At 43.8% G+C, this 16,755-nt stretch overlaps 1 protein-coding gene across 2 annotated transcripts; it reads right to left on the bottom strand.

Annotated features, from left to right (window-relative positions):
• Positions 1-652: 652 nt before the first annotated feature.
• Positions 653-16,077, bottom strand: mmp16b (matrix metallopeptidase 16b (membrane-inserted)). 2 transcript variants are annotated; one of them, XM_035635523.2, is made up of 11 exons: positions 15,509-16,077; positions 13,702-13,850; positions 13,401-13,415; positions 12,956-13,072; positions 11,436-11,740; positions 8,596-8,757; positions 7,831-8,048; positions 7,591-7,729; positions 6,323-6,473; positions 4,809-4,924; positions 653-4,397 (listed from the first exon to the last, which is right to left on the bottom strand). In XM_035635523.2, exons 1-11 carry the CDS (start codon positions 15,635-15,637, stop codon positions 4,036-4,038), a joined length of 1,863 nt encoding a protein of 620 aa, XP_035491416.1. In that variant the 5' UTR covers positions 15,638-16,077; the 3' UTR covers positions 653-4,035. The 2 variants fall into 2 exon arrangements, with proteins under 2 accessions (XP_035491416.1, XP_047188208.1); XM_047332252.1 differs by lacking the exon at positions 13,401-13,415.
• Between the last annotated feature and the right edge of the window lie 678 nt (positions 16,078-16,755).

The following is a 16,755-nucleotide window of genomic DNA, read 5'->3' as shown; positions in this document are numbered from 1 at the left end:
CAGCTGGAATGGAGGGTTTTCCCCTTCATGCTGCCTCAGTGTCACACGGGCAGATCTTTGCAGCATCCGGAGTAAATTAGGCTTTATACCACATTATTGTGCTCAAAACAGAGCTAAATATGAAGGAGAGTAGTGGATTGTCTTTGTTCACCCTTACCAACTGGGTGAGGGGAAATTGTTTAACCTCCTGCCATTATGACCTGAACCCAGATAAGCATCAGAAAAGGCATGGATGAATGGATGGATGGATGGGTGCTTGTTCCAAATTGAAGATGCCCACAGTCGGTCATGGTGTAGCTGTGAAAGACACTGAAAATTACAACATGGCCTGTCATGCTACATTGACTGAATGGTTGACTGATAACCTAAGTAAAAGTTGAGTCAACTGAGGTTTTTTCATGCTGTAGTGATGCAAGACACAAGTTTTACTCGAAAAATATCTACATGTGGCTTGACATTTTCAAGTGACACCCATTCAAGGTGCCTTGACTGTGGCTATAAGATGCATCTCTCATCACTGGCAATCCAGTTGGACCTCTTGCCATTTAATGGCATTGTACTTTTTCTCTGTCCAGTGCAAACAGAGTTCAGAATAGCATGCACAGAAATAAATAAAAGGATCATGTGCGTGAGAACATGATACAGGACACTCTCATTATGCACTTGTTTTATTTACAACACAGCATTTTCTTTATCCACGGATCAGATGGATTAAAAACAAAATTCTCCCAAGCAGACAGTATACACTCTGTGTTTATGTACATGTTATGTTTACTCTCTCATACACGAAGCCTTGGAGTGTATGCTCCATGTGTCTATGTATAAGATCTCAACTGCAAAATGCTCCTCATTCTTCTGCGCCCTTGCCTCTCTGGTGTATTGACTCTGCCCCGTCTACTTCCTTTGTATGACACTCCGAATTAGCCCCAATGCTTAGCAGCGTGAATCAAGGCAAACACAAAATGCACTGAAGAGGCTGGAGATGAACGGGGAACGGGTCAGAGCATCAAGACTTCCAGTTTACACTCAAGTCCACATCTAAAATCCCTGACGTTGTCAAGTGATTTAAGTATCAAAAAGACCAATGTAAATGTGATTTAACCTCTCGATGATTGAAAAAAAAAAACATTCACACCAGATGAATTGTTTATAGCTGAGGCAGAAGGAGGAGGATTACTTGGTAGCAGTGAGAGAGAAAAAAAATCATTGCATTTCAAACCCACTTTAATGAAAGCTTTTTGCTCTCTGTATAATGCAATGCAAGAGCACAGAGTAATAAATACGGCAATAAATACAGTACCAACTCGCCTCATTGGCCGTCTTAAACTCACACTCGCCGGAGCCATGAGACCCTGCACCACAAACACACAAACTGATATAAGACATCACACACAACACTGAGCCAAACGTTTCTGTTTCCACCTTAAATTACAGCGGTCGTAGATCGGCAACGTGGACTGATATGCACAGCATTTCAGCACTGCTCGTTCCGTTCAAATTTTCTACATTTTCCCGTCCTCGTTTTGAGAATCGCCTGAAGATTGCAACGGGGAGAACAGACTGGAAGCCAGGGAGTTTGCATGGTTTATGAAAGATGACATTTTGGAATCTGTCTATGCAGCCACCAGAAACCTGCAATGCTAAACCAGTCACTTTATCTAACCATAACCATAAAGAGAAAGATTGGATTGTAAAACTGTGTATAAAATGATCCACGGGTCAACAGCTATGAAAGAATGACATCTTAGTTTTACAATGACATGCCTTGCCCTTTTTACTTTTTAGGTTCCTACAAATAACAAATGATGATGAGATAAAAACAAGATTCATGTTGATACTGATTCAACCCATTAACCCCTTCTTTTTTTTTGATAAAGTAAACTTTGAAAAACTCAAAATCCTTTTTTGACGTTACAAAACCACATTGCCTTAACATGAACAGAAGATTATGCGGGTTATCCCGTGACTGATGTTGACGAACATTTCAAGTAAAAGAGTAAGAAAAACATGGAGCTCAAATATAAAACCGATCATGTTATGAACGCTCACAGATAGGTCAATCCGAAATGCCACACAACCACTTGGGAGTCACACGTAGGATGTCACACGTATGGGACGCAACCAAAGGCAAAAGCGAGACACTATATTTCAGTAAGATCCAGGCTGTGCATTGCAATTTTAACACAATACATGGGGAGAGAAAAAAGCTTCTGCTCAGTTTAGCTCCACATCCGATCTGAAGTCTTGTTCATACTTACCTGATTAACTTGTTGTGTAATATATGCTGTATGTATGATTTTCTATATATGTTATATCATATTATATGATATATATGTGAAATAAAAATTTTAAATAAACATTTGTACTTGTTTTAGTTTTTCCAATATGCTTGTAAATACCAGCAATGTTAGAGTAGCGCGATAAACATTCATTAGTCATTTATTAATAAAAACATAAGTGTAGTTTTAGTATGGTGGTTAATTATAATAACAGCGGATAAAACATTCTGGTCCAATTTTTAAACACACCACCTAAACTAATTCAACTTCTTTCTTATTTTTTTTAACCTTCAGAATTCAGACATGTTTCTTTATCAGTGCTGATTAATTCTCTTATTGTATAGACATTTTTTCTCTAATTTTTTTTACAACAAAGGTTTCACTTTACATTTCCTCAAAAAGATATTTGTAACAACTTGGTGAATTGATGGATTTTTTGAAATGGGGGAAGGGCAAGTAGTTTTTTCCCTCCTTTCTCTTTTCTCCTCTTCCTCTCTGTGTCCCGTGCTGTGTGAAATATTATGTAAACCTCCAATGCTTGTACAAATGTTGGAAAAAGAAAATACAGATTAATGAAGCTGTACATGGACGAACACTTGTTCGGAGTATTAGTGTCCAAACTTGTCAGGAAAATAAGGGAAGCAGGATGTTAGCTGTTCAATAACTGACACCACAGTACAGTACATATATAGTGTGGGTTATTAACCTCACACACACACACACACACACACACACACACACACACACACACACACACACACAACCTTCACTGTCTCTCTCATAGCCTCCTGTGAGGCAGTAAATAAAAGATGTTTAGTACAGCTTTGCACGTTTTCAAAAGCAATGGTCCAATTGTGCATCAAACAGTCATTGACTACTGGTTTCGGAGTCGCGTTAATCAGTGCCTTCGTACACTGTTTGTATTCCTGCTGTGTCACTCAGTCCCCGGCTACCAGAGAAGCAGAGAGAGAAAGAGAAGGGAGTTTAAGCAATCTGTGATTAAGGCAGTCTCATTAATATTGCAGAGAGGTTTTTGGCCCCTGTTTTGGAGACAGACCGCCACAACAGTCTTGAGTTCCTAGCTCTTGCTAACGGCTGCTTCCTATCCCCACAGATTATAGAGCAGACGGGTGGATATGAATAGAAATGGCAAACGAAAATCTGAGTATGATGCCACAATGTTCGTTCCGTGGAGGAAAAAATATCCCATCAAAAACAACATCGAGCAGTTATCCTCTTTGGAAGAAAAAATGTCATATTTGGTTTGTGTATCAGTCCTCCACAAAATAAATAATCTTTTACAGGGACCATAAATGAAAAAGAAATACAAAAAAAAAAGCACAGCTCGGGGCAATTTAATCAAGAAATGAAGCCTATATCTAATTTGTCCACTGAAGTTAGTGCTAGGGGCTTTTTAAGCGACGTGCAGAGACGAGGACAGACAAAGGTCCCACATACAGGAGCTTTACTCTGTCTCACTTAATTGAGTTCATTCCAAGATACAGAAAAAAGCAAATACATACATATTAGCTGGACATAGGGGATGTGGCTCCCTCACTGTCTTAAGTCGAGTTCTGCGGATCGTTTTGCCTCCTCGCCGCTTGCACGTTATCAGTACAACCAATTGCTAAATCTGCCAACATGGCAATCTTCACGTACTGTACCCTTTACGGTGCCTCCAATTACAGTACTTGGGGGTTCGAGCAATAACTAGACCTTTATCAGAGCTTCACATCCCTCTCTATGCAGCAATGCCTCACACCCACTCCTGCATGGAGCGCTTGCAGTACAGTATGTGGCGCTGCGTGCTCTTCCTCCTGAATTGGAAAACCGTATAGAGGAGGACCATCATGCACAGCGCCAAAACACAGGGGATGGCGATGGCCACTGCTTTCTCCGTGCCCCCCGCGCTGTCCAGTTTGATGACAACGTCCACGTCACCGTTGTCGTAGTGGCGCTCCTCTGCCGCCGGGGGGCTCCAGTCCCAGTCGGGGTCTGCAGGGAGGCCATCACAACCCATGAAGTCCCTCAGGATGGACCTTGGGTAGCCAGGCTCCACACGGAGCATCTGGTTGTTGAACTTCCAATACTCCTTTCCCTTGTAAAAGTAGGTGAAGCCTAGGTAGAGGGATTATAGGTCACACGTTTAATCATACACAAATATTTTACAAATAAACAAAAACAGTTGTAAGAAGCAATCCCTCTCCTTTCACACGCTCTTATAACTGATATGAACAAAGATTTCACACTGGTTTAAATTTTTACTGTGGAAAACCAGAAAAAAGCAGGTAACTGAAAAAATAAGTCATTTTCAACTTTTATTTTAAGTATAAGTATAATATATAAGGTATACTAGTTACACCTCTGATTTAAAATGAGACTATTTGGCAAAGAACTTGCCAAATATTGATCTTTTGTGAGTTTCTGGTATCACGTCAGTATTTCTTGACAACCAAGTGGTAAAGTGATGATATTTATTGCCAATCCAAAAAGCTTGTTCTAAAGTCAAAAAAATGAAGCGAGGCACACCGTTGGCCTTATCCACAAAAGCCCCCTGTGGAGAGTCAGGGATGCCCTTCCAGATGGTGATGGGTTTGGGATAACCCGGGTCCATGGTCCTCATATCCTCATTGTACCTCCAGTATCTACAAACAGGTCGGACACGACACAACAAAGCTGTCAAGGCAGAGGTTTACGTGTGAACATGTCAACAGCAGTATGATCAATGGCTGTCAAGGTCGTTGCCCTCAACAGCAACAATGTGGTGATATTTGGGGACTGACTTTGCTAACAGCACGGACACAAAAGTCGATCAACCATTTGGAGTCTACGATCAAATTACATACACCAATTTGTATATACTGTACACTGTGTAAAAAGTGAACAATCAAAAGCATTCAAAAACGGACTCCGAAGGGTTAAAGCCTGTTAGGATCTGTATTGCTGCAGGGGGGGAAAATAGCAAAGCTGTTTGGCTTGATACTATATGTATTTATAGAAGTTTGCTGTTTAAAACAACAGCCTTCAATCTCAATCTGATCATGTTATGATCAGCAACTGACTTAAATCACATGACCTGAGACAGTGGTGGAACAATCGCCCATACTGTGTTTAACTGCCACACGGATTTATTTCAGAAGACGCTGTGATTGATTACACACATTTCTTTCCGTACACTGGTACTTGCACTCATAAATCTTTGCATGAAATGTAATTTCTTTATATATCAATACAAAAGTCCCCCGTTCCGCAGAGACAGCGGCAAAATCACATTGGAGACGATGGAGACGGCATGTCCTGTTTGTCGTGATGTGCGGCAGCAGGTTGAGGGATGACAGTATCATGACCAGGCAATTTTGTCAGCTTTAACCACAGGGTCCCTTGACCTCTTAGGATATGAGTTATCATGACAGCTGAACAAACATGTGAGTCACGCTGGCATACTGTCAAACTCTTGCGAGGCACATGGATAAACAACAGACTCTCTGCTTTGGAAAGATTTTTGGAGTCACTTCCAACTGCGGCCACGAATAATTCAATACATTCATAAACATTTATATAGACACTTGACAGGAAAAGGGACTTAAGTTACATAATCTCCATTAACAAATGTTGGTCTAACTCTGGGTCATAATGAGTTGAATGCCATTAGGCAGGTGATCAGTGGTTTCAAGGTTTCAAGGCAACTTGTGAGCGTTCACGTAGCTGCAAGGACGCCAAATTATCCATGCCAAACTGAGAGATGCATACACACCTATTTATTCATCTAATGGGCTGGCCTAAAAATCATTAGAATGGTCCAAACAGACAACAAAGTGGACCAGGAGGAAATGCGCTGACAAATACTCCTCTCCTTAACATAATGTGTTCTACTTATAAAACCTGATTAAACGATTTCAAATGCCTTTTGGTAACACAGTCAGTTTATTGAGATAAACAATATACTATAATAGAGATTTCAGCCATCGGTGGTCCTCAAACAGATCACAGTTCTGCCCCGTTGCTTGACGTAATGACAGTACTAATAATCATTCCTCACAGACCTGTCTCCTTTGAAGAAGTAGGTTTTGGCGACATCCTCCCACCAGACGGCTGTCTCGATGCTCTGTGTGGGCATGCCGCTCCCGAACAGCGAGATGTCCTGAGGGTACGAAGGCTGGAGAGTTGTGTCCTTGAAGACCCAGAAACGGTTTCCTAAAACACACGCACGCACACGCACACGCACACACACACATTATCACAAAGATGACCTCAAAAAAATGTGCACTAGACAGAGCGCGGCGCGGCTCACAGCTCGCAGCTCATTGGCGCCTTTATTTATTTTCATTCACGTGATTTCAAAAGGTCAGATGTCTCACCTCGTTTCCAAAATACCTTTGCAGCAGAGAGTCTATGCGGTGTAATCTATAATACAATGAACAGCGCGGGTGATGCTCTGAAGGCAACTCCGTCGAGACTTGTTGTTTTGAGCTTCATTGAAGCTATTGTTGCCTTTAATTCAGTTTGATCATAAGTGCCTGAGGCAGAGTGAGGAGAGCTGCTGTGGTGGTGTGCTCGCAGTAAGTAGCCACACGCACGCACGCACGCACGCACGCACGCACGCACGCACACAGTTAAGTCACCCTGAGTAAATAAATAAAGCATGAGGCACTCTGATCCCACTGGGTGACAGATGTCATGTTAATCTGCCTGATGGACGGATGTCTGTACCAGGCGTGTACCCGTTCTGTTATCGTACGGAATGAAAAACACAACCTCACAGTCACACAGTCCACATCATCACTATCACGGTGAAATATCGCTGTATGTTTAAAGAGCTCACACTTTTGAATGTGTTTGTAGTGGTGGTACACCCTAAAAAGACTTTTAGTCATTTTGTCAATTCTTACATTGTCGTGGTTTAGAGGGAAAGTACGTCACATAGGGAAAGGGGTTAACTGGTCCTTTTCATTATTGATTTTATTTTGTAAAAAAAAAATTACTTTTACTGGTTAACTCATATAATGACATTTCTAGAAATCTTCGAAAATACAATTTACTTTTTACAAATATATACAGTTGTTTCTCACCTGAATGCTTTGTGAGTGTGCCTTATGTGTTGAATGCATTTCCTTACGAGTGTGTATACGAGTTGCATGGTTGGATTTTAAAAACATATTTTTACATTTATCTTGACTTTCAATAATTTTGTCGTTACTTTTGGTGCATTGTTTCTTTGGTATGTTATCAACAAAAAAATCCACAGGGTACCTTTAGTTGATTGCAAATCCCCCCCCCCAAAAAATTATTTTTAAAAAGTAGCTTTCATTACCTTTAAAAAAGACAAATTTCCCTTCACTGTTTTCATAGACTGCATCAATTTTGGGAGGCAAGCCTTTCCAGAAGTAGTTGATCTGCATGGGATAGCCAGGGACTACTGAGTTGTCCCGTACCCTCCAGAACCATTGATCCTATTAACATAGAGGAAGAATCACCATCATCATCATCACCACCATCATCATCACCACCACCAAGCTGCAGCCATGAACGACCGAAAGTGATCTATTTCTACCTTGAACACAAAGAGCTCCTGTCGGAGGATGGCCAGGGTGTTGAAGCCTCCGTCACAGATGTTGGGTTTGGAGTTGGGGTTGGAGGGCTTGGCCCCCTGCGGAGGACGGTGGGGTCTGGCATGGCGGTCATGCTTGCGGGGGTCTGAGGGAGGGTGGAAGCGAGGCGGAGGGACAGTGGGTGGGGGCCTGGTGGGCTGCGGTGCTCTGTCTGGTGGACCTGAAGAAACGACAGCAGTAATATATTTCATCCTCATGTTCCACGGTTCCACATAATATACAGAAAAAATGCTTGGCTACGTTGAGACCAAGAATTTCATTACTGGTATTGATGATTGCAGTATGACAATAAACTTGACACTTTCATTTTGGCACAGCTGACTGCGTGTCTTTGGCGCTCTGTTAGCTGACTCATCTTGCTACGAAAATTAGTATTGGCCGACCTATTTAACAGATGACAAATGCTTCTCACATTCAGTCCAATATAACTGATGCAGCAGCATTTGTAATCGTGATTAAGTTATTTCAAATCTTCCGAGTTGGTATCCCTTTGTGATATATCTTCAGTGAAGTGTTGGAGCAAGATGATACCTACCTACATGTCATTGTTATAGACATGTAGGGAAAAGTACATGTCTATAACATGTATTTTTTACCTACTTCCAGTTTTTTATTCAACTGGAAGTTGAATAAAAAAGGTATTTCATTCAACTTCCAGACTATGCACAGACTAAATAGAAAGGCTAGTGTATAAAGTGGAGAGTTACCGTAGATTTTCTGGATGCCCTGTAGGTCATCGTGAGGTAGTTTGAAGTTATCTGTGTCCATGTACTGGTAGAAGGGAGCCATGATAGCGGTGGGGTCATTGGAGTGCTCCAGACCGAGGGCGTGGCCCAGCTCGTGAACCGCAACCAGGAACAGGTCGTTGCCTGGAGGAGAAGAGGACAATCGCACTGAGAATGCAAACACAGGCATAAGTCATATATGAAATGTACAGTGCAAAGAATGTGCTGAAGAACAATGTGACTGTGTATGATGAAAACATACAAAGACACATAGACACAAGAAACGTACAGTGACCAGAGACACGCTGAATATTTCATGAAGGAATAGAGAAATAATAACTAACTACAGATTACATCTGTAAAGCATCCAGTATAAATGATATATATTATATATCAACATTCTCCTATTGTGCCACACACAGAGCCACTGAAGCTGAGCTCATGGCTCAGTGTGTTGCAGGAAACCGTGCAAGAGATGCTAAGGTAAAAGATGTGGCAACATATTTAGGAAATCCACCCTTTCTCAGGTTTACTCGACTATTCTATCAGATTTGATGATCAGACCCCAAACATTTTTCTTTGAGTTGGATTTTTTTCTCTCTCTGGTTTAATTCAGTGGAAACTAAATATGGGACTGATGGATGGAAAAGTGGCAATTATAAAACATTACTTTTCACTCGCAGAGCATGTGATGTCATTTTTCATAGAAAAAAACATGAAATACATGGCTGAAAAAATAATGGCTGATTAATCAACAATGGAAGCAATCATCGCTTGCAGCCCCACGGTCCGGACGTAATCCGCACTGAGCTAGTGCGGCGCACTGTAGTGTAAGTGCGGCTGAGTGGAGGTATTGCCAGGTGCGAGGATTTTTTTGTTGTTGTTGTTCTCTTCTGCTTCGGGACAGAAGATAAGCCTCATGCGAGCTGCAGCTCCCAGAGAGCTCACGTTGCTGCCCGGGGCACCAGAGAACAGTGAAAATACAAACACACGTTCACATGAACACAAACATACTGAACATACAAATGTCGACCTAGCACAAGCATGCATGTGTGGGTCTAGTTCATATCACATTCATAACACACACACACACACACACACGGTCAGAGTGTCTATGGTCTGCACTTGTAGTGTCAGCCTGATTTAGAAATAAGGACGCCGTTTACGTACAGCTTCTGACTGAAGCTATCCCGAGGAGACTGTTGCCCTTTAAAACATGATATCCACTCCTGCCAGCAGTGCTGCCTGCACGGGCCGACCACTGACCGTCGGCCAGCAGCTAAAAGGTTGCACCCTCCCCTCCCCCATCTATCTGACACAAGCAGCATCTTTCACCTCACCCAAAAATCTCCCGTGAGGACTCTCAGGAGACGGGCCGGTGCTACCATTAGCGCACGTGTCAACATGCAACATTAACAATTACACTGCTGTGAGGGGTCCATTAACGGTTGCCAGACACATAAGCAGAGAAAGTGGGGCTTTTCAGAATCAGCCTCAGCACTCCGCATGGAGAACCATGTGGGACACTGCGCCGGGAATCTGACTTGGGATTTGACCTGAGACAAATGACACATCAGAGGAGGGAGGGGAGGTGATGGGAGGCAAGCAGTGAGCCAGTCAAACACAATCTGTATTAACCCTCCTCACCCTGATCGGAGGAGGGTGTGTGTGTGTGTGTGTGTGTGTGTGTGTGTGTGTGTGTGTGTGTGTGTGCTTGCGCGTGCGTGTGTGTTCAAAGGGCTGTTTGAGGGTTAAGACTTGGTTTTAGGGTTATGTTTAGAATAAGGTCAGGGTTAGGTATTTAGTTGTGGTGGTTGAGGTCAGAGTGAGGGGCTAGGGAATGTATCGAAAAGATGTAGAAAAGAATAAGATTTGTTATAGTCTAACCTAACTTAACATGTTGCTTATAGTTACACCATGTCATAATTAAATATGAAATTACAAGACGAAAAACCTCACAGCACAACACAATATAACAAACAACGAAACATCCTCCATAAGAACCTTAGTAAACCTAACCATTCTTAACTGAACATATGACAATAATGGAGACATAATATGATACAACACAACACATCATGACGTAAACAAACTGAACCCAAATATACACACGATAACGTAACATAACGTGACGTAACGTTGCGTAACAACACGGCATAGAATATCAACATGTCACAACACAACATAGGTGACCAGATTTGATCTCCATCATTTTGTGAAAGTCATGGTGTGGATGATTATCTGGTACATTTTTATGCAGGCCTCTTTTGAAGCGTACCACTGAGCAACATCAAATTCACTGGCCATAATCATGTGCCAGCAACCAATGTCTTAAAATAGCAGGGCTTTATATCCTGTCATCTGAAGAGCTTATAATACAGAGAGAGAGAAAACATAAGAAACCTGACAGATGGGCTGATTTGTCTTAACTGAACATCAGGACATCTCTGCATTTCTTGTTTTTGGACAAGCATCTCTCACACACTGCACCATGACACCATCTCCGTCCTATTGCCCTCCTGCCTGGCCATCTGGTTTACATCAGTCCTTATCTTTCTTTCTTGACGACTGGTCTTTCTGTTAATGCTTTCATCACTTTTTCCCCTCACTGTCAACATTCAGCATTTAACAACCGTTCTTCTTTTGCGTTCTTCTCCCCCCCCCCCCTTCACTTTAGCTTTTCCTTGCTCTTACTTTACCCGCTCCTTTCATTGACAAGTCTTTGTCACATTGTCAGACTCCACCACCGCCATCTTCTCTCTCTCCTAATCCAGGCTTTAAAAAACTTGTGTTTGCACTCATTTTCTCTCTCTTCCACTCACCATCATGGTTGGGGTTCCCAAGGGTCCAGGGCTCATCTGAGTCAAAGTGTGTGTCCCCTCCTATGCCCGGGCCGGGGAAATAGGCATGTGCGAGGAATCCCCCCTCCCCGTCGAAGGGCGAGCTGTCGCCGTGAAAACCCGAAGCGAAGATGATGGTGATGTCCACGTCGCGCCTGCCAGTCTCCAGGGCGCTGTATGGAACGGCCTCAAAGCGCAAAGGAGTCACACCCTGCCAGACATCAAACGCCCGCCGAATGGCGTCATGAGTCTCCCGGGCGCCCACCTTCGGCGTGACATTTTTTATGCTGCAGAGAGAAAAACAGGTGAACCAATTGGACATGTTGCTGATTGAGAAATGGCAAATGGGACTGTATTTACATGGAGCCTTTCTAGTCTTATCGACCACCAAAGGCGGCATGGGGACTGGAGGAGCCAGGGATCAAACCATCGATCCTCTGGTTAGTGGACGAGCCTCCTAGACTTTAGCTGAAGTTGCAAGTTGTAGTTTTAATACTATTCATATAATAGTAAATTACATGGATGCAAAAGGTGCAGATCATACAAGTGACGAGGAAATAAAATGCACACCGCATCAACCTGGTGCTTTGTGATCCCAATTAATTTCAAGTCAATATTTTTACTTTTTTTCAAAATGAGGAGACGCTGGAAACAATTTGCTCTTGACACGACTATTTCAAGCCCGGCAGCTTTCGCCGAACTCTTTTAACACAGCCGCCGTTATCAGTCGCTGGCAGGCAGAGAGGAATGGGGAATCTTCGCCCTCCCTCTCCACTCATTTTCATGAATAAAGTGCAGTCAGCAGCAGCCCCGGCTCAGCACTGATTGACATTCCATTAGGAGAGGTGGCTCGTCAATTCAAATTCGCGGAGGAAGGAAGGATTTGAATAAATTGACAGTGTTATCGTCTATTACTGCTGTAACCTGTCAATTTGCAGTTGTGCCAGAGACCAGTTTATCGGTTCTCCTCAGAACCTATTAAAAGCCGGAGCTTAATCAGGCGAGATAAGATGAGGGTTGGACTATTTCGCCTGAGATTACCGACAATTTACACTCACGATTTTCAAGCAATTGTATGTGCGTTGGAGAGGAAAGCCTTCAAACTTCATGCTGCTGAGTTAAAATTGTTGTTGTTTTGTTTCATGAAAAGGGAAGAATAACTTCAAGGTTCTTGGAAAAAAAAGCCTGATCCAATGTTTCATTTTGCCAGCAAGCTATTTATACACTGGGAAATAAACATGCCACCAGCACACGTGCGGATTTATGTGTGAATCAATGTGTTTCTGGATGTGTGATTGTATCTATATTTTTGTGCGTGTGCCCCCACACATGTGACGCATGTGCGCAGTCTCTATGACAACAGAAGGCATGTGATCGCAGGTGGTTGAAGAGGAGAGAGAGAGCGGAGCTGGAGAAAATTATGACTGGCACCTCGGAACCCTACAATAAACTGCTGCTAAACTCAATGGTCGCTATGACAACTGCCTCCACCGTCCTCTCACCTGTAGGTGATGTGTGTACGCTGCCACTTCTGTCCGGTCAGCGCGTACCTCCGCATCCGTGACCTCGGAGCACTTTTAAATTTGTCCGGAACTCCACAGCGAGGCTTTTGCATCCAGCTTACAGAAGAGAAGAGAAGAGAAGAGAAGAGAAGAGAAGAGAAGAGAAGAGAAGAGAAGAGAAGAGAAGAGAATATGACTCAGGTTTGCTATGTAGAAGTTGGGGGCAAACAAGACATCAAAAAAAAAAACAAAAGCACTGAGGGATACTAAGTAGTTTTCTTCCTGGCAGGTACCAGATAATCACAGCAGGAGAAAAAAGGGAATGTTGTGCAAACAACTAATCTACTCCAAACTACTTGATGGTTTCAAGTTTTCACAATCACACCACATCAGATTGTCACAAGCACAAAACACGCACAAAACACAATAATACGTTAATTCTCACCTCAGCGTGTTATCACTGCATCATCATGCAAAATGAGAAGAAGGAAAAGTGTTAAAAAAAACCTTCACCCGAGGTCGTTTCAGGCGAGGTGATGGGGGGGTGAAATGAACATCTCTGTTTTTCAGTTCCTCACTAATTCACTGAAATATTGATAGCCATTGGTTCTGCATTTTAAATGAACGAGTGGAGCATTTGCATTAATGTAACATCAGCAGCCTGGTGAAAGTGCATGTGGACCACAGCTTGCGTTTTGTGCACTCACGTCCACTGCATGTGTGTGTGTGTGTGTGTGTGTACTCACTCCTTGGTTCTCTCATCCAGTGTCCCTGTGACATTGAGACCATAGACACGCTGCATGGCAGCGATGGCTGAGTGCATGGTTTGGGCCGAGCGTAGGACAGACATTCCCGGTTCTGTGCGGGGAAGGTAGCCATACCTCTGTAGCCATCCCTGTTGGAGGGAAGAAGGGGAAAGGATTAGGGCCTCCGTGTCGAGGCCATTTTACGTCAGTTCTCGAGTCTTATTATTAGCTGCAGATGTAAACGTCCGTCAGTTCGTGTTAGATTTGCTGTCAATATTGTCTTATAGTTGTACTTAATGCTGAGTGGCGAACACAGACAAGGGCACCACAACCATAGCTGTGTAATGAGGACAATGTATTGTTTGTTTCCTTCCCTTTTCCAGTAAGTGGTGAATCCAATTTGATGGTTTAAAATAAATAATACACTGAGTAGGGTGGCTGGCAAAATTCCAGCCTCAAACGTTCTTCTGTAACCGCTACTCCACTGCCAATCCCAGAATAAAAATCGATACACATATGTCTTCGTATCGTTCATTTTGAAGTGTCTGTGAGTTGACAAACCATTTCTACAGCACCTTTTCAACAGTGCAAGAAATGAGACGGAACTGCTGTACTTTCATATATCATATACGTGTGTGTTGAGAACTGTTCAGAAGCTTCAATGAGATACTTCATAGAAATAAAATAGCATGTTGTTTGCTGAAATTGTCTGTGCTGCAGTGGTTTATGTTTTAAATTAGGTTTGCGTTCGAATCCCTCCCTTGGTGACCTTAGTCAGAGTTTGTGTCTTGCGGCCGTCCGTCAGTGTGCATGTGCAGGACTGTGGCCCTGCCTCCTCTTGCCCTAAAAAGAGGAGAGAGGATGAGCCGGAGCACCATCCACGGGTCCCTGCCAGACTGGGTCCTGATGCTGAGGGCCACAAGGTGCCCACGCTATACCCACAGCTGTCCACATGCCAACCAGCTGCCTCCCCATCACCACAGACTACAGACTACTATGAGAAATGCTCCAGCTAATCTGACAAGCTTCCTCCAGCTCGGTCCATCCCTCCCCCTTCTGCCTCTATACCCATCTTTCTGCTGAGCTTGTTTACCCCCCCCCCCCTTTTCCGTATGTGTGTTTCCTGCGAGCGTTGTTGTGTTTGTTCAAAGGCACACTTACATCTCAGAGAGATATCAGGTAGATTTCTGTGAGCCACACAATTGAATAGTGATGTGTGTGTGTGTGTGTGTGTGTGTGTGTGTGTGTGTGTGTGTGTGTGTGAGTGTGTGGTGTGTTATTGTCGGCCTCAGCATTTCATTTCTTCGAGCTGGTGGGAGGGGAGGATGTGGAGAGGATGGAATTGGCATCAACTAATAAGGTACACGGAAAATGAAAATCCCATTATGCAACTTGTCTGTGTAAAATGCGTAATCCCCTCCAACACTATGATGCTGCCAACGTGTGTCAGACTTTTATGCTGGGCCTGTCACAAAACGGAATCGGGCTACACGAAGGAAACATGAAGAGCATCTCTTTGTAAAACAGACCACCGAGGGTCAGTTTCATCTCAAACGTGCAGCCCACTTGGCTCAGCTCAGCTCCTGCACCTCGACCGTTTCATTGCATCCTGCAAATGAGGACTATTTTTTTTTGGGGGGGGCTGCTCACTGGTTCTACGTGAGCTGCCCTGATAGGCTTGCAATGTGTCCATGTTGCAGCGGACGGTGATTGTTGCCGTGCAGAGTCATCAACACATGTATGTGTTTTCACGCTCAGGCGGATGATGTGGAGGAGATGAGCAGGGAGGGAAGGCCACGTATCTTACCTCGACGCTGAACTGATGATCCTCCTCCCCGGACACGGCACACGGAATCCAGAGCAAGAAATGCAAGCAGAATGCTGCCGCGTACACGCAATCCGATGGTTTTCTTTTACTGGAGGATGCAAAGGTCATAATGACCTGTGTTTTCCCGAGTGTCTATGAGGAGAAGCCGCCCGTCCGCCTTGGCTCTTGTGTCAAGCGAAAAACCATCGGGCGAGCTGTCAAGGCAGACTCGGATGGAGACTATAGGCAAAAAAAAAAAAAAAAAAAAGGACGGCGCGTTTTGTGTAAAAAAAACAACCAAAAAAAAATACAAAAATAATATTAAAACAAAAAGAAAATCATATCCCGACGGTGCCGTGCAGTGTTCCGGTGTCAAGCGGAGAAAACGCGGCACGTCAGACGCGCTGCCCTCGCCATTCTCATTGCCATCAGGGGCTACATCTATCCAGCAGCATCAATGGCCATGTACAGTACCCAGTCTGCGCAGGATCGGCTCCCTCCCGACTCCACGCCTGCGCAGCGCCGCTTGGCAGCATCCTGCGAGCTGGGTACCCGCGCTGTGGACGAGAGATGGAATATCATTCTCCAGCACATCATATATATATATATATATATATATATATATATATATATATATATATATATATATATTAGTAAACAAAAAGGGCCTGGACCCAGATTATGTGACTGATGCAGCATCCTTTCCTCCGCTCGCGTTTCAATAAAGCTAAGCCACGTGATTATATCCACTGGTGCAATGAGCCTTGCAATGAACAGAACCCGCCCAGCAAACCGATGAATAAAACGCAAGCATCACCCCTGCCTGCTCGCAATCAGGGACATCGGGCCATGAGGAGGGGATCGGCCCTAAACACTTCTTAGTAGAACATTTTTATACCACAGATTGGCCCCCTTTGTCTTGGCCCTGTGGCCCGTGCCGACCCGGAACGGACGACCTGGCGTCTTCTCGAGACATTTATAGCTCTCACATCTCTTTATAGCCCAGACTCAGGGCTTCGACAAGCTGCCTGGAGCCAAACAGGCCGCCAGATGGCGGTGTTTCATCGAGGAACGTGGCCGCCGGCTATTTGCCTGCATGCAAACCCCTCAGGACACACACACACACACACACACTCACACACACACACACACACACACACACACACCAGACTCTGGAACCTGGATTCACCCTACGTGAACTAATGAGCCCGAGACACTGATTTGTGTTTGATTTGGTGCGACAGGAA

This window comes from Scophthalmus maximus, chromosome 5, assembly GCF_022379125.1.
Source record: "Scophthalmus maximus strain ysfricsl-2021 chromosome 5, ASM2237912v1, whole genome shotgun sequence".
In the NCBI taxonomy this organism is placed as follows: domain Eukaryota; kingdom Metazoa; phylum Chordata; class Actinopteri; order Pleuronectiformes; family Scophthalmidae; genus Scophthalmus; species Scophthalmus maximus.
This window is presented reverse-complemented; position numbering and strand designations above follow the sequence as displayed.